The sequence below is a fragment of the Schistocerca gregaria genome, chromosome X (assembly GCF_023897955.1).
Source record: "Schistocerca gregaria isolate iqSchGreg1 chromosome X, iqSchGreg1.2, whole genome shotgun sequence".
Taxonomy (NCBI): domain Eukaryota; kingdom Metazoa; phylum Arthropoda; class Insecta; order Orthoptera; family Acrididae; genus Schistocerca; species Schistocerca gregaria.
The window spans coordinates 702,498,600-702,517,940 of record NC_064931.1 but is presented as its reverse complement, the minus strand read 5'-3'; the positions used below and the strand labels follow the sequence as shown (position 1 = coordinate 702,517,940).

At 44.3% G+C, this 19,341-nt stretch overlaps 1 protein-coding gene across 1 annotated transcript in view; it reads right to left on the bottom strand.

Moving 5' to 3' along the window:
- The window catches only part of LOC126298286 (zinc finger protein squeeze-like), a 346,884-nt gene extending 328,298 nt beyond the window's left edge, over nt 1-18,586 (bottom strand). The window contains exons 1-2 of the mRNA XM_049989585.1: nt 18,582-18,586; nt 989-1,328 (exon numbers count right to left, since the gene is read on the bottom strand). Coding sequence (XP_049845542.1) covers nt 989-1,328; nt 18,582-18,586 — 345 coding nt within the window. The remainder of the gene's footprint in view (nt 1-988; nt 1,329-18,581) is intronic.
- Nucleotides 18,587-19,341: the final 755 nt, after the last annotated feature.

Sequence of the window (19,341 nt, the reverse complement as noted above, 5' to 3'; positions counted from 1 at the left end):
CGGCATTACTATCAACTGCAAATCACTAAAACTAAGTGAAAGAACTATAAACGTCTGAACCTGTATTCTCGAGGTATTATAGACTTAAATTTGCGCGAGCCATACCTCTGTGCGTTTTCCGATTTGGATAAGTTAGTCTACACATTTGTCACCGAAACTGAGCTGGTATCCATTTCTGATAACATCAACGTTGATACGAAAGTGAGCTAGCAGAAGAAGCGAAATATACAGGCTGAGGCGTCCAACGTTTTCACCTCAAATAACTTTTGACATTTTTACAAGATGTCTCTTTGATAAATACATAGCCGCGCGGAGTGGCCGCGCGGTTTGAGGCGTCTTGTCACAGACTGCGCGGCCCCTCCCGCCGGAGGTTCGAGTCCTCCCTCGGGCATGGGTGTGTGTGTTGTTCTTAGCATAAGTTAGTTTAAGTTGTGTGTAAGCCTGGGGACCGATGACCTAAGCAGTCTGGGCCCTTAGAAATTCACATCCTTTCACACCCACACCAACAGATTGGTGTTGCTAATCTCTTGTCACCCTAATGAAGGGTCTTAGATAACAACTGGAGCTCTGATGATGAAACTGTGTCATCGAAATGTCCACTGGCGAAATAAAAACGTTATTAAAAACAGTAGACGCATTTTTTTTATTAAGTTTTACATTCATTTTAATTTGATTTAACTCAGTTCGATTGCATCTTTTAATCGAAAAGTTACATTCTTCTTTCGTAAACAATTTACAAAGAAAGTAGTTTCGTTATACGAGTAAATAGTCCGATAATTTTACGCAGTGTTGTTGTTATTCGTAAATGATAATTTCGTACATAACGATTCCGACTCAGAGTACAATTGTGTAGCTTCCGACTCCGACTTGAGCACCGATAAACCACCTCAGTAAGATCTGTATTCGAACCGCAAGTTCAGGATCTGGTACCGCCAGTGTAAAAGATCTGGGACGCCCCGTATACGCGACTGCCGAAGTTTGTTCGTACCTCAGGGGCGCGGGCGGCGGCGGCGGAAGACGCACGGAGGGCTGTCGGGACGCCCACGGAGACGCAGCTGGCCGCCTTGTCTAGCAGAGCGCTGCCGAGCAAGCTCTTGTAGAGAGCGGGCGGCAGCTGGAACGGCCCGGACGCGGGGGCGGAGGCGCGCCCGTCGTCGCCGGAGCGGGGAGAGGAGCCGCGGGACGTGGGGGCGGCGCGAGCCGCGGGGCCCGCGGCCCGCATCTGGCGACCTGCCGCCGCCGCCGCTGTGGGGCGCCGCGCCGCCAGGCCACGCCTGCGCACCGGGCGCGCTGCCGGTACAGCGAGATCTCTTTCTCCTACCCACCACCTACAGGCACGAGTAGGTAACAGCGGAGGGATATATCTTACCGTCGACGGCGACAAAACCTCGAACTCGGGAAGGAAATCGGCCGCGGCCGCGACCTCTCTAAAGGAACCATCTCGACACTCGACTTTAAGCCTGGTACGGACACCACGGACAACCTAAAACCGAATCCGTGTATACAGATTTCAACCGCAGCCCTCCCAAATGTGTGTTAACCATTACGTCACCTCTCTCGGTGCAAAGTAACTAATTAATGTCTTTTAATCTCTCCTTTTCTAAAAAGTCTCTTCCTAGAAAGAGAAGCAACTGTGTAAATATCAAGAGTTGAGATGGGAGGCCACTTCAAAGCAAAGAATGGAAAACTGAAAGGTGGAAGAAATATAGAGAGGGGCTATACGAGCGAAATGAACTTTGAGGCAGTAGTGTAGAAGGGTAATAGGAAGTAGATGAAGATGAAATGGGAGATGTGATACAGCCAGAAGAATTTGACAGGGCGGTGAAAGATCTAAGTCGAAACAAAGCCTCTGGAGTAGACGCAATTTCCTCAGAATTATTTACATCCTTGGGAAAGTCAGCCATTACAAAACTACTCTACCTAGCGTGCAAGCTGTACAGACTTTTTTTAAAAAAAACTATTTTTAATGTTGTTACCAGTCCTGGTAGGGAATATTACGGGGCGCGATAAGCGTCAGATATTGAGTGATCAGTTTGAAAGACACGGAGATGTCACGTACTCGTATGAGACTGTGTTACGTGCACCAGGCAGAGTTTTAACAAGGCGTTATTCTCGATCTCCATTTAGGCGGCTGGTCGATACGTGCAACAGGAGTATCTGGGTTGATGGGACATTCAGGTGTGACAGCGGCCCGACATTCAACTTCCTGGGGCCGCGAATACTCGTCGTCACGGTTCCGATCGACCACATCTGACCACCACAAGGTAGGATCGCCATATTGTTCACCGAGCACGTTGTAACACCTCATATCTGCGACTGCCAGCCCACAACAAGCAATCGACTCCCTGTAACATGATGTGTCAAATGGTTCAAATGGCTCTGAGTACTATGGGACTTAACATCTGTGGTCCTCAGTCCCCTAGAACTTAGAACTACTTAAACCTAACTATCCTGAGGACATCACACACATCCATGCCCGAGGCAGGATTCGAAACTGCGACCGTAGCGACTGAAGCTCCTAGAACCGCACGGCCACACCGGCCGCCATGCTGTGTCAACCGCACCATTGGTCGGGCACCAACAGCAGCCGAACTAGAGAATTAGCGTCCATGTGTAGACTGCCGTTAACATCACAACACAAACGGCTGCATTTCGAGTGGTGTAGTCACCGGCAAGCGTGGACTGCTGATAAATGGCGTCGCATTCTGTTCAGTGATGAATCGCCGTTCATCACTATCGTGGATAACCTTCTTCGGCAAGTGTGGCGGCGATCTGGGGCAGATCTCATTTTACCAGTCTTTTGGAGAGGCACAGCGGTGTTACTCCTGGGTTCATGATGTGGGGAGTCATCGGACGTGACTATAGGCCACGGCTGATAGTGACTGAGGGAACTCGGACGGCACAGTTGTACGTCACGGACTCCTGTATCCATATTTGTTACCAACCATCCGACAGTATAGTGCTGTCCGCTCGTGGCACGAGTCTGTATGAACTGTCAGCGTGATGTAAGGTACTCCCGTGGCCAGCGAGGTCACTTGACCTATCCCCGATAGAACACGCGTGCGTCGAGGTCGGACGTCACGTCCGTTCCAGTGTCAGTATTCAGAATGTCAAGAACCAGCGACAATAGTTGCGTTAGGAGCCGAGACAAGGTTTCACGACACCGTTAACAAAAGAAACAGAGCATATACCCCGGCCAGGAGGGCGGGGGGTGCAACGTCATACTGATAAGTGGGCTCACACTTCCAAGTACTTCGTAAAACTGACTCCAATTTGCAGTCACTGAAATAACACCGCATATCCTCTGAGCCCGTGAAATTTCGTTTCTTCCTCCACTTCTGGGTGCTTCACTTTTTTGTCGGGCGATGTATGTGAGACAGGCGAAATACCCTGAGACTTCAAGAATGAAATAATTCGCAGGTGTGAATATTACCGCGATATCATTAACGCTTGCGAAATACTGGTATGAATTTTAACAGAAGGGAAGACTGGTATTGGCCTTCCTCGGGGAACATCCGTTCGGTTTCGGGAGAAATGTAGGAAAATACAAGATGATACTGTCTTAGAGGGTATCTTAAAGAAAGGCAACTCCATGCTTATAACATTTGTAGAGTTAGAGAAAACCTTTGACAATGTCTATTCAAATACACACTTTTACATTTTGACGGTATCAAAGATAAAATACAGGGAACGAAAGGTTATTTACAACTTGTACAGAAACCATACTGCAGTTATAAGAGTCGAAGGATATGAAAGGAAAGAAATAGTTGAGAAGAGCGTAATACAGGTTTTAAGCATATCCACGATGTTATTCAGTCTGTACATTTATAAAACAGTAAAGCAAATTTTAAAAAAAGGTTGGAAAAGTGTTTAAAGCTCAGGGGGAAGAAACTGGAATTTTGAGGTTTGCCGATGAGACTGTAATTCTACCAGACACAGCAAAGCGCTTAGAACAGCAGATGAACGAAACGGATAGTGTCCTGAAAGTAGCTTATAAGATCAACATTTGCAAAAGTAAAACAAAAGAAATGGAAATTAAGGTAATTAAATCAGGCGTTGTTGAGAGATTTAGATTAGAGAAGTGACATTAAAAGTAGTAGATGAGTTTTACTATTTGGATACCAAAATAACTGATATGTACGAAGTAAAAAAGCTATATCTACGTCCACTCCGCAAGCTACCACATTGTTGGTGGTGGTGGTGGTGGGGGGGGGGGGGGGGGTACCTTGCACTCTCGCAAATGGAGCGACGGGAAAACGATTTTCTATGTGTTTCCGTACGAACCCGAATTTCGCTTCTCTTGTCTTCGCGGTCCTCAAGCGAACGCTGGCGGCGTAAGAGTCGTTCTGCAGTCAGCCGCAAACTCTGGTTCTCTAAATTTTCTCAATAGTGTGCGCAGGAAGAACGTGTTACGCCCAGTGATTATCATTTAAGTTCAAGGAGCATTTCCATAATACTCCTGTGTTGATCAAACCTTGCAGTGACAAAACTAGCCACACGTCTCTGAATTTCTTCGATGTCTTCCTTTCATCCGACTTGGTGGGGATCTCAAACACTCGAGCAGTACTCAAAGAATGGGTCGTACTAGTATTCTGCATGCGTTCTTGTTTAAAAATGGGCTACATTGTCCTTGAATTCTCCCAATAAATCGAAATCGATCATTCGCCTTCCCTCCCACCGACCTTACGTGGTCGTTCCATTTCCATTGCTTGTAGCGTTACGCCTAGATATCGACGTGACTACGTGAAGCAGCACACCGCTAATACTGTATTCGAACATTAGAGGAGCGACCCTATCACCATTTTCTCTGGGACATAGGTGACGATACGCTTGTCTCTGATCAACGCTCGCCGTTCAAGAAAACGTACGGGTTTGTATTATTTAAAAAGTCTTAGATCCACTAACATATCTGAGGACTTTTACGTATCTTCGGACTTTCGTTAACAGTTCGCAGCGGGACTGTGAAATATGGAATCTGCCTTTGAACTTAACATCTGAGGTCATCAGTCCCCTAGACTTAGAACTAATTAAACCTAACTGACCTAAGGACATCGCACACATCCATGCCCGAGGCAGGATTCTAACCTGCGACCGTAGCGGTCGCGCAGTTCTAGACTGTAGCGCCTAGAACCGCTCGGCCATCCCGGCCGGCTCAGATGTTAAGTCCCATAGTGGTTAGACCCATTGGAACCTTTTGAAATCGGGTATCATCTGATGAGGCCACGGTTCTCCAGTCATCTAGGGTCCAACCGATAAGATCATGAGCCCAGGAGAGTCGCTGCGGGCGATACCGTGCTGTTAGCAAAGGTACTAGAGTCAGTTGTCTGCTGCCATAGACCATTATCGCCAGATTTCGCCGCACTGTCCTAACTGATACGATCGTTGTAACGTCCCAGATTGATTACTGCGGTTATTTCTCGCAGTGTTGCTTGTCTGTTAGCACTGACAACTATATGCAAACGCCACTGCTCTCGGTCGTTAAGTGAATGCCGTTGGTCACTGAGTTGTCCGTGGTGAGAGATAATGCCTGAAATTTGATATTCTTGGCACAGTCTTGACACTGTAGATCTCGGAATACTGAATTCCCAAACGATTTTCTAATTTGATGGTACCATGCGTCTAGTTCCCTAGTTCCAACTACCATTCCGCGTTCAAAGTCTGTTAATTCCAGCAGTGTGGCCACAATCACGTCGGAAAACTTTTTCATGAATCACCTGAGTACAAATGACAATTCCGCCAATGCACTGCCCATTTATGCTTTGTGACACGAATCTACCACCATCTGTATATGTTCATATTGCTATCCCATGACTTTTGTCACCTCAGTGTACATGTGGAGGTGATGAAATTTTTTTCCCTAAATGTTTGCAAGTCGTGTTACTGTGGCAGGACTTGGGTACCAGTCCGGTATTCACCTAGTGGGATGTGGAAAACTGCCTAGAAACCACATTCAGTCTGACCGGCACACCGACCATCGTCGCTAATCCGCCCGGCGGATCCGATCTGGGACCAGCGCACTTTCCTGTACCGGAAGTGGCGGTGTTATATTCTTGGCTATCCGGGCGGGTAAAAGTGTGTTGCATTAAAAATGTATGTCACTTAAATTATCATTTGCAGCTTCTTAGCCTTGTAAGTGTGAAATTTGGCAGTGGGTCAGTGTGTAATGAGAACGATGCAAGAGATTAAGGCTGTCGAGTGCAGTAATTGGACAGTGAGGTGGACGTGGCCCTGCGGCTCCGCGAGGTATACGTTGCAGAGGCAGTGCTGGCGATCACAGATGCAGCAGTGCCGTCTGGCTGCCGACATCGAGTTCCACACATACCACCTGGAAAGCATACCGATATTACCTGCACAACGAGCTGGTCCCGCATAGCAGCCGAGATGTCAGGCGTTACTAATCCTTTTCATCTCCAACCCCACACCCACCCCTGTGGGACCTAGGTGGATCAGACAGACAAGAAAGCGAGTTAATATTGCATTGACGTCGAGTTGTGAGCTGCGTTTAAAATTACAAGTCTCTAGCTCATTGGGAACGTAGTTTAACATCAACTGCAAAAGTTGCACCAAACAAACAGACAAAAAGACAACCTAATAAAAACGTAGCAAAAAGAGGAGTTTGTTAACATATAATAAAAATTTGAGTGTTAGGAATTCTTTTCTGAAGGTATTATTCTGTAATGGAGCCCTTGTATGGAAGTAAAACATGGATAATAAACGTACCAGACAAAAAAAAAAAAGAAAATTGAAAGGTGCTGCTACCGAGGAAAGCTGAAGATTATATGGTAGATCCCATACCTACTGAGGAGGTATTAAATCGAATTTGCGAGAAAAGAAATTTATGGCATGTCTCGACTGAAAGAAGTGATCGGTTGACAAGAAATTTCTGATTCTTGAAGAAATCGTAAATTTGGTTTTGGAGGGAAGTGTTGCGAGTAAAAGTTGTAGAGAGAAACAAAGGGACGAATGCAGCAAGTACATAGGTTCAATGGATGCAGGTTGCAGTCGTCATTCACAGATGCAGCGGCTGGCACAGGGTAGACTTGCGTGGAGAGCTGCATCCAACTACTTGTTGGTCAAAAGACCAAAACAACAACAATCTCTTCATCATTTTCGACGATGACATCTCGAAGGCTCGCAAGCGAAATATATTTTATTAGCCTGTGTGAAATATTAAAGACTTCCTAAAGTTGTACTTTATTGATGCTTATTATTCATGCAAGATACATTATCAGCTTCGAAGTACACACTCCATCATCAGGCGTATCTGGGATCCAGTACCGTCTATGTCCATGCAATGATATATGTCTATACTTGGATAGCCTCTAACCATTGATATCTTGCCATTCTGCTTCACTGTGTAGAAAAAAAATCACGCAAATTTATGAGAAACATTTTTTTGTTTTCTTTTGCTTTTCAACACATACGAAGCCCAACCCTGTCTTGGACTACAGCAAGAAAAACAGAGACTTCCATCAATCTATTAGGGCGAGTGACGGGACGCTTTCTTTGAAAAAAGATCACCGCAGTTTTCCTTCTCCTGTCCTTGTCTAACTTGAGCCTATCTACAAGAGTGCAACTTCAACGGAGGATAGAGGAAACATGCACAATCACTTTGATAGAATTTCCACGCGATGTAATGAATGGCAGGTCTCTTTAAACGTCGATAAATGCAGTAACATGCAAGAATTCTACGGTATATGACTATAAGATTTGTACGGAGCTTATGAAGTCCGTTGTATCGTTTAAATGTTTAGCAGTAATACTAAGAATCGATAGCAAATAGCATGAGTACGTGAAATATATCAGAGATAAGGCGAATGGGAGACTTGCATTTGTTTGATGGACTCTGGGAGAGTACATTGTCTCTGCAAAAGAAACCGCATAAAAGACGGAAGAGCGACAAATTCTAGAGCACTGCTCCAGCGTTTGGGGTTGTTATCAGGTAGGCACGAGTGCACATATCTAAAGAATTCAGAGACGCGGCGCTCGGATCGTAACAAATGGGTATAATGCGTACGAAGGTGTAAGAAAGATGCTCAGGGAACTTAAATGATAATCTTTGGAAGAAAGCTGACGTATTTCTCGTCAAACTCTGTAGCGTAAATTTAGAGCACAGGTATTTGAGTGCGCAACAGCTGTGTTGCCACCATCACGTATCACGCGTAGAGATGGTGAGAATAAGACAAGAGAGATTAGACTGCGTGCAAAGGCATATCGAACAGTTATTTTTCAGTCACTCGATACGCAAATGGAATACGCAATGTACCTCGGTCTGCGCGGAATATATATAGATGTACATATACATGTACTCCATACCTAGTCGTGACATACCTGTAGAACACCAAACTTCCGTTCTTTCGTCAATGTATGATATTTAGATTTTATTTAAAACTAGATGTTTATTTCACAAGGTGTAAGTTGTTGTTAGTGGAACTAATTTGATCCCATTGAAGAAAGAAGTTGCTCGAAAATCTCGGAAGGACTGTCGGAATTTATTATAGCGTCACTAGCGATGGAATAGTAGCTCGGGTTGGACGAGGATAGGGATAGCTGTGCAAAGTGCTTGGCTGGTTGTGTCTTTTATTGTACCGCAATACTGGGTTTCATTCACTGACTATGCGTTGGAAGAATGTCTGTCTGTGTATCTTTGTGGCAGCTAATTGTCAAATTTTATTTACGCTTTCTTAACTGGACGGATAACCAAGTAGCTGAACAATATTCGTCGTTAATGGATATCAGATCCTCCTATCATGCGAGAAACTTTTTTTTATTTTTCATATGATTCAAGCATGTCTCAGCATCTCTGTGCTATCATCAGTGGGTTTTCTGTATTAAAATTTTAATTTTTACATTATCGGTCATACTCGACCATTTGTACATTATCGTCTACTGGTAACTTGTCATGTTTTTCTTTGGCAGATCCTTTCTCTTTTGCGTTGTCACCACTTATTGAGAGCTGCACACAAATACTTCACATATTTTGCAGAACTTTGTTTTGGCAAAGTGAAAAGCGTTTGTTACAAACACAGTGCAAACGTTGTTATTGTGTCTCCCATCCCAGTCGGCGTTCACTAGTGAACGAGCTGTTCACTTTCTCGGAACACATCCGGGACCAGATTAGAGAAAGAAAAAAAAATGGCTCTGAGCACTATGGGACTTAACGTCTATGGTCATCAGTCCCCTAGAACTTAGAACTACTTAAAGCTAACTAACCTAAGGACAAGACACAACAGCCAGCCATCACGAGGCAGAGAAAATCCCTGAACCCGCCGGGAATCGAACCCGGGAACCCGTGCGCGGGAAGCGACAACGCTACCGCACAACCACGAGATGCGGGCAGATTAGAGAAAGAAGCGGCGCCACTCCCTGCAGGGCCCGCGCATCATTTTGCAGGACATGCTCGAATGCATATGGCACAACTTGTGACGGACTTGTTCGATCGATGGGGCTGGGAAATGCTATATCACCCATCACACTCCCCGTACTTAAGACCTCGTTATTTCAGCTCAATTCCAAAATTTAAGGAAGACGTCGTGGCATTCGCTTCGGTACTGCTATAGAGATTCGTCGGGCAATCGCTCGACTCACACTATTGACACAACTCGGCTGCTAAGGCTATCCTACGACTTCCACATCGCAGTGCTGGTAATTACTTTGAAGCACAGTAAAATTTGAAACATGTATCTACTGTATTCTGCGTGAGTTTTAAATAAGTAGTTGCTGTTGTTAAAGCTCCAACCCTCGTACAACGTTCGTCGTACAAACGTCTCAAGAAGCGCATTGTACTAGAGCAGTGTTGTTTACATCGAAGTATGTGCTATAGTCGTGCGATAGATTAGCGAAGTCGGTGTCACTCCGGGCGCTGTGTGTGTGCTCGCGGCCCGCTTAATTGTAATTGTGCGGGGACTGTTACGCTACTCCGGCCAGCTACCGCTTCCGAAATGCCTCGCACGACGTGCACCCGCATCCAACGTAGGCAGAAAAAAGCGACGGGCCTCACGTGAAAACTCTGAAGCGTGCGTGTAAAAGTAGCGAGCCCAGGGCTCACTGAAAATCCGACTCGCGTGGTTGGATACGTTTCGGAGGAAATTCATTTTTTCAGACAGCGGGTCCGTACCTGGCAACCGAAAGAAACTGTTCACATTACACTGTGCGATAAATTTCTATTTCTCATACTGAATATATCTTGGACCAAAGCGCATTTTCAACGGACGTAATAAAACAAAACTATGGGCGGTGGTGTAATTAGGCTAACTGATTCCCAGAGTAAATTCCGACTTTTCCGCCCTCCCCCCGCGGTCGACATCACCTCTATTTAGTGAAACTTGCACGTTTCGGTATCTCTTTTTTTCTATGATATAATTCAAAATGTGGAAAACACATAGTCCAAAGTCACATTGCCTGCAACAGTAACGCGATTCTTTTTTCGTTTTTAATTGCTGACCAATACAAAGCCTTAAAAAAAGCAAAATATACTACTTACGCTTTTATTGCCTTGGCTCAGCTGGCATAACTAGAGTGGCTCCATCTAGTAACCGACAAGAAGATACTCGCTTCTCCGTGCCAGCGAGAGCTAGGGATTACGTAACTACACCTCCACCCTCCTATCACTTCAGTGCCCTCTAATCCTTTCCCTTCTTCTTCTTCTTCCTCCTCCTCCACCTTCTGATCTGCTTTCCCTCTTCCCTTTTCCTTTGGCCATTCCTTGTTTTCACTCGTCACAAAACTGCGCCCACACGGAAACAGCGCCCAGGGATCGCGCCCCGGCTGCCATACCCTACTTACACGTCTGGGTTTGAGAACCTACTTCAGTTCGGTTATTTCATCTCGTAAATACATCAATATAATATACAAATGGAAAAAAAGGGGCAGCACGAAAGATAAGACTGAACCAAAGCAGGAACAAAAATATTTCAGAATTTCAAATGTAACCCATGTATTCGTACTTTGCTTCAATATTATCTTGACTGCTGATCCCTTTTCCACATGTATTTTGTATCGATGACTATGGGACCTCTTCTTAGTGTGAGACTGTTAAATGCACGCATCCTCATACCTTTATTTTATCACGACGACTGTTGAAAATGGACTTCGGTTCGAAACATATTCAGCACGAATAAAAGGTTTGTAGCGCAGCCATAGATGTATGAAGATGGTGCCCTCTCTCGGGCATGCAGCAGAATTGACTGGTCATTGTAGAAGTAGATTTCGACAAATTAACGTGACATCCCTATCAACTTACTCCTGCCGACTGTCGGCCTGTTGTTCGCATGATATTCCTCGTTGGTTCTTTGATGTTCAGCATCTTACTAGAAGAAAAAAGAAATACGAACAGCTGCAGAGAGTGTGTTTGGACATTTCCCCACTTTTTTATTCAGAGCAATGCTCTTGTTCGGGACATCCAGAATACGAAACTTTTCATTCATAATCTAATACACTTTAATTTGCAACTGAAGAAACGGCAATAAAAGATGCAAATTTAGGGCTAATCAAATAAATGTATGTTTAAATTAAAAAAAACGATTATTTGAAACAAGCTGCTTACACTATGTCATCAAAAGTATCCGTAAACCTGGATGAAAATGACTTACAAGTTCGTGGCGCCCTCTATCGGTAATGCTGGAATTCAATATGGTGTTGGCCCACCCTTAGGTTTGATTACAGCTTCCACTCTTGAAGGCATAGGTTCAATCAGGTGCTGGAAGGCTTCTTGGGGAATGGCAGCCCATGCTGCACTGACGAGAAGTATCGATATCGGTAGGTGAGGCCTGGCACGAAGTCCGCGTTCCAAAACATCCAGCCGGCCGCGGTGGTCTAGCGGTTCTAGGCGCTCAGTCCGGAACTGCGCGACTGCTACGGCCGCAGGTTCGAATCCTGCCTCGGGAATGGATGTGTGTGATGTCCTTAGGTTAGTTAGGTTTAAGTAGTTCAAAGTTCTAGGGGACTGATGACCACAGATGTTAAGTCCCATAGTGATCAGAGCCATTTGAACCATTTTTTTCCAAAACATCCCAAAGCTGTTCTATAGGATTCAGGTCAGGACTCTGTGCAGGCCAGTCCATTACAGGGATGTTATTGTCATGTAACCAGTCCGCCACAGGCCGTGCATTATGAACAGCTACTCGATCGTGTTGAAATATGCAATCGCCATCCCCGAATTGCTCTTCAACAGTGGAAGCAAAAAGGTGCTTAAAACTCAATGTAGGCCTGTGCTGTGATAGCGCCACGCAAAACAAGAAGGGGTGCAAGCCCCCTCCATGAAACACACTACCACACCATAACACGACGGCCTCCGAATTTTACTGTTGGTACTACACACGCTGGCAGATGACGTTCACCGGGTACTCGCCATACCCACACCCCGCCATCGGATCGCCACATTGTGTACCGTGATTCCTTACTCCACACAATGTTTTTCCACTGATCAATCGTCCAGTTTTTACGCTGCTTACACCAAGCCAGGCGTCATTTGGCATTTACCGGCGCGATGTGTGGCTTATGAGCAGCCGCTCGACCATGAAACCCAAGTTTTCTCACCTCCCGCCTAACTGTCATAGTACTTGCAGTGGATCCTGATGCAGTTTGGAATTCCTGTGTGATGGTCTGGAGAGGTGTCTCTTAAGGAGTGTGGAAATCTCGCGTACAGACGTATGACACAAGTGACACCAAATTACCTGTCCACGTTCGAAGCCCGTGAGTTCCGCGGAGCCCCCCATTCTGCTCTCTCACGATGTCTAATGACTACTGAGGTCGCTGATATGAATTACCTAGCACTAGGTGGCAGCACAGTGCACCTAATATGAAAAACGTGTGTTTTTGGGGGTGTCCGGATACTTTTGATCACATAGTGTATATTTAGCTCCGGAGACATACATAAAATTACAACCACGTTTCTCACTGAGCAACATTAGTGATATGTCCTAACTGGCGAGCCAAATAAAAACACTGTAGCTTCTGCTTTGCCAACTGAAACCTCCGAAAAAAGAGAAGCACATTCGCCTGCCGCAAGTCGTAGCATATCTTTCCCATTTCAGGTGCATCAGTTTGAGAAAAAGAAAGTAAAAGTAGCTGATTAGAGCTTTAAAGTATACAAAAATTTTGCTTCGAGTAGGATCAGAGGAGTAAAAGGAAAAATTAAGGACTAACGCAAATTCTCTGCAGTTTTCTGGCGTTTCAACTATATACGTCCGGAGACACTTCCACATCTGATGACTTCTCCCCCATAAGAACGCATGTAGAGTTCTACCACTACTTATAAAATCTAAACGTTCGGGGATGAGTTTAATGTTCCCAGTTCAATTTGTCACGTCTTTTGGAAGTGTAACCGGTGACAAACCCAACCGCCTGGATGTGTGAAACGTATAAAAGAGCTTGAAAGCTGCACTTTTACTAGAATGTGGAATAGATTAACCATGCTACCTCCGGTGTACGTGCCTTAACTCCTCTATTCCTAACAGCACCAAGACATTTGTTAGTGCTCTTGGTAATTCGCCAGTAAAACTAAAATTCGTCAGGCTACTGATCCAAAGGTGGGGTGTTCGGTGAACACAGAAGCGATATCTCTAGTCACGTAGTATGGACAGTCACTATTGAAATAGTCGGCTGCTGCTACGTCGAACCTCGACAAATAGAATTTTTGTGTAAACTGTAATTGTTGTCAAGTATCTTAAAACGATAAATCGAAGAAATCCTGTGTGATGTGGTACAGTAGAAAAAATTCTTGCAGAGATTATATAGCAAATCAGCCGGTATCGTCTCTGCTAAATGCAAATGCGCACGGTACGAAACATTTTGAAGGAAACTCGTCAGTTGCTCACTAAGAAAATGGATTATGTGCGAAGATATTTGCGTGCTTCCTTTACAGATTGAAGTGCATTGCCAGACGAAGGCAATGTTGATAGTGGCCACTGTACGTAATTACTCTCATCTCATCCCACTTCGTTGAAAGGTGGCGAGTTGCACGCGGTTTATCTCTCAACCATAAAACCGAATTACAGCTCTGCAGGGTGTTTAGAGACCGGAGTGTGTTACGTAGGTGATTCAGCTGTAAATTCTCTCACGGAATGCGATAACTTCAAACAGAATGTCAAACGAATGAGGCAATGCCTGATGCTAAATGCAGACCGGTCCATAGTACAGGGTAAGTTGGCTGTTTCTTGCGCGCTGCTGGACTAGGAGTCCGCCTGTGGGCTATTAGATCCTGTGCGGGTCTTCCTCTAATCATCTACTTTTTATGCTTTATAACTTCCCTATACACAACAGTATTATTCTACCCGCCAGAATAGCCGAGAGCGCTAATGCGCTGCTTCTTGGACTCGGGTAGGCGCGCCGGCCTCGGCTTGAATCCGCCTGGCGGATTAACGACGAGGACCGGTGTGCGAGCCAGCCTGGATGTGGTTTTTAGGCGGTTTTCCATGTTTTCCATATTCCACTAGGTGAATACCGAGCTGGTCCCCACGTCCCATCTCAGTTACACGACTTGCAGACATTTGAATCAAATTCACACTATTTCATGATTTACACTATACACAGACAGCTGGGGTACACTAATTCCGTCCCGGGGGGTACGGGAAGGCGGCAGGAAAATTAACCATGCGAAATCCGTACTTAACCTTGCCGACCCTACGTACGATGCAGGATAAAGGCAGTAGCAAAAGAAGAAGAAGAATACAACAGTATTATCCGCCTTACCTACTTTATCATTAAGACTGATGAGTTAGAAATTCGTGTTTCAGAGGGCCGTCTGTAGAACCAAAAAGAAATTATGACAGAACCGCTCATTTTCTGACTGGATGACGTCTTTGGTAATGAGTCAATCACACTAATCTTGTGTGGAAATGCAGGATGCGACTAACTGCTTTCCAGTATGAATGTGCAGAATATTCAATCACTGTTGTAGATTAAATTTAATTGTGATATTCAAAATCGTTCTTACAGTTCGGCCACCGCGGTGAATTTGAAAATAAACTGGATCAACAACAACCGCGGTATTGGCGATGCAGTACTATATTCATAATTATGTCGATGGACATTAAATTGTACCAAAACTATGCAGTTAAATTTAGTGCAATGCCCATATACAGAGTCAACAAATTTAAATATGTGGAAAATGGCTTTCTGTACACTAGATATCATGCAGTGAAGTAAAATTCCGCATTGGACGAGCTAGACAAGCGGTCTTAAAAAAAAGTGTTTACAAGTTGGTATTTTGAACGGAACGTAAGAAAAAAGGTTTTTAAAATGTCACGTTCAGTCGATACATCCTTACGGACTAGGCTGGACACTAAGAAGTAAAAACCATCAACAAAATACAAACTTTTGAGATGTAGATGCAACGCATAGCACTTAAAGATACCGTGGGCAGCGGGAATTACAAATGAGGAATTTGTTAAGTCTATCAATAGAGACCATATTTACGTAGTAAAATAAAGAAAAGAATGACGAGTATTTTGGACATATCGTACCAATAAAAAAAATACCGATTCTTGAAGCTGATACCTGAATACAAAATTAAACGCGGAAGACGAACTGGAATATATAGGACGTTTCGGCTGCAATAGTGTTAGGACACAACGATATGAAATCACTGATATACTCAGCAGAAGAGCTAAAAATTCGTTAGTGGCTATACACTGGAATAAGAAGAAGACATAGTTGATGATGGCACAAGGTCTTGCAGATTAGGCGTAGTTTGGAGGAAGTCCGATTTTGCTCGTCGTAGTGACACTTTATTTCGCTGTAGATGGGAATTCCTGGCGCTTAATGAACGCGACGCTATCCCCTCCCCTCCCTAAACCCGGAAAGACCGGCAGTGAGTCTTCGTCGCGTGGCCAGCGATTGTCAGAGGCGTGGAGCTCGCGCTGCGGAAGACTCAACGGAGAAATCGAGAAAGTTGAATACGGAATGTTTAATTGGCACACATACTAGAACGTTCCTACGTGAAAGGCCGTGGTTGAACATTTAAACCCATTGGAGAGAGCCTTCCAACTGCTAGTAGGGCGGCAAAGAGTTTTAAATGAGATGACATCTACAAAACCGTATTCCTCAACATCTTTTACATCTTCGGTCTTACGACAGCTCTGACATATCGACTCATTTCCACTGCTCCCATTATTTGTGTGGAAGCCCCAACCAGTCGCCTCATAATGATTTCAAACTTCTTTTTGCCCCTTAGCTACTGAAGACTTATCATCAGATTATTATCGTTTATTATTTAGCATATGGGAAAACTGCAGAAAACGTGACATTTACAAAAGAGAAAAATAAGATGTAAAGCAAACGTACGAAATATTAAGGAACTAGTGTAAAATTATAGCGAGTGAACATTTAGAAACGTTATTAATATTACAGTTTCATTAAATCTCTCTGTCCGTGAAATTTAACCATGCAGAGCCGGTTTGAGAATGTTTTTTCCACAATAGCGACTTACTCGATACCTGCATCCCTCTTCCCTCTTTTCTCTCGTACACCACGATCGGTGTCAGCCTGCGTTACTAATTGTGATACTTACTGTAAGCAAAAAAAGTCTTGCACTTGGATGCCCGTGGCACCCCTCTCGGGTTGTCTCCGCAAGCGGCAGTTGCTAATTGTGGCGCGTCCTGTACAGAAATCCTACATTTGTGGCCCCCGACAGCTTGGCGCCTTAAGCGACGACTTGGGCCGCTTCGGCCTTAAACCGGCCCTGTAACCACGCAGTAGCCTTTGCAGAGGCCTGTACGAATGCGTTCCAGTCTCCCTAAAATCTTTTTATTGGGCGTTCGTTAATAATGCGATCTACTGTTCGACCTGTTTTCCCACATTATCGACAGAATACAAAATCCCGTGGTTTGAATCTTGCATGCCTGGTTCTGTGCGACTCATGTGGCTCCAGATTTTTCTCCGTGGCTGCATGTCTTTAGGTGATATGACTGGCTCATATGATTCTTGCCATGATTCATTTTATATGCTTTACTTGAAAAAAAAAAAGCTGCCCATGGATAAGCGTCGGCTCCCCTTTTCTTTAATTTCTAATCAAGTGTTATGCCTGCAACAACATCTCATTGTTAAGCATATGATGTTGCTCTGAAAGCACAATGGAAATTTTTCGAAGCAGACGAAGAAACTCCTGCATATGAGCAAGGTACATCAAATCTTGTTCTATTTTTCCTGGCCTTACCCGTAATTTGGAGGGGTCGGTATATTACCCTGTATTTGGCAATCTTAGTGGTAGAGGATGACCAGGCACCCTTCCTGTCGCCACCCTTTCACAAGAACTGCATTTTGAGGCTAAGTCGGAATACTGACTAGCAGTTTTGGTAAAGATGATCTTACAACTTTCAGAAGTTGTAATAATGTCGATATTCCAATCACTGACGAGATTAGCGTAGTGCGAGTGATCAAAGTGATCTATTTCTGTTTCAAGGTCAGACACCATGGTAATCTTGGACTGCTATAAAGCTAGTTTTGTTTTTAGACTCTAGTATTACGTCATTTATCCGCCTGCATTCTAGTCAGAAAATCGTCGGAACCGTGGGTCTAACGAGACACAAACATCTTCCGTGGCAGAGGGCGGGGAGCTTTGAGTGACAATGCTTGTGGATTACGGCGCTCTTCTTTTTGAGTATTCCAGACAGGGGATTCAAATGTGACACCAACTGGCGGACACCGTACAACTCGCAAAAACCTGATTAAAGAACTGCAAGAAGCGGCTTCCAGACCAACAAATAAGAATATTCTTCAGCCTCTTCGTATCTATTACGTAGAGGTCGTCAAAGTGAGACATAGTGTATTGAAATGTATGTTCTCCTACACACTCTTAAATTTTGGTCGTTTGCTGGATGAAATCGAAATATTACATGAAATTGAGAGAATTTTCAGATGAGAAGAAGTATATTTTGACTTGTTTTTCCCTAATGATCGTGACTTCTACGGTCAGGATCTATGAGAATATATCACACGTTGTAGGTAGCTGCTCTTTCTGATAATACATTATTTCAGTTTGGTTGAGGTGATCTGTTCTTGAGAATCAAGAGAGAACCTAATGTAATTCGTCGTCTTCAGTGTATTTTCCTTTTTGTCACGGTTTAACAGCTCAAGTGTTTTAACTGACAGTCACACAAGTACGACACTGACGAAAGATGGGCTAGCAGTGGTCTCATCACTTACGATGAAGTAGCAGTTCAACTAAAGAAGCGTCGCGCTATTCAGATATGCGCAGTTCTCTAAAGATATTCAAGATGTCACACAACGCTCAGCCATTATTTGTCTTTATGCTTTAAGCTTTTAAGTGATGCGGCCAGCACGGATCAACGAAACTAGATGAAAATCAGCGTTTTAGGAGAAAAGGCAGCAAGAGCCATTGTCAGTATCATGGCAATAGACAGACAGACACGCGACGAAATCCCCCCCCCCCCCCCCATCCCCCCGGGCACGTGAGAAGCTGCTCAGAAAACTCCAGTGACCGGATTCGAGGACAGAAGCTACGAATATTACTAAACATTAAATGGCAACCACGCATTTGACGTACTTCAGATTGCATGAAGTAAAATGAACGAGAAGAAAGAAACTGGAACCAGTCATTACATTTTACATTTTTAACTCACCACATCGGGTTTCAGAGCCCAAGTTCCTTCCTTAGCTGATGTCAAGTGATTCAACAGAAACTTAAAGCCATGAATATAAAGTTTTATGACGTAACATGATCATTAAAATCAACAACCCCAAGCACGACCTACACACAAAGTGCTTACATGTAAAAAATGGGTCAAGGACTCTAATCAAGGAAATATCAACGATGATGGTGCTCACCATTACATAATCAGAAAATTAAAGGAAGGACTTATTACGTCAATACAGAATGAAGCTACCCTGCGAGCTCTACTTCTTGAGGAATACGGTTTTGTAGATGACATAGTTGTTTCCCAAACGAATTTTGAGTTGAGGGGAGATGAAACTGAGTTCTACGAGTTAACATTCCACGTCAGTTTTCTTTCCTATTTCATTCACGACCATCAACGACCATAGCGAAACTGGTAGCATTTTGGGAAATTCTCTACCGTCAACAACAGTCGTCGACGATACCGATGCTAGGATAACGCGGTGACAAAGAGTAGGCAAAACTTATTGCTAAGGTCTCGAGCGGAATGTCATTCGTTGTCATTATTGGCTAACGCATCGTAAAAGTGAATGTATGAACGAAAATGGAAGCATAGAGCTTTTTGCAGGAGGCAGCCTTACAATGAGTTTTAAATAATGTCACTCTTCCTATGAACGACTCCCTTCTTCACAGAGATGTAACTAGAGTAGAGTAAGGGCATCAGTGGCCGCGATAACCTGCGAAATGGCTGCTACCCAAAGAATGGA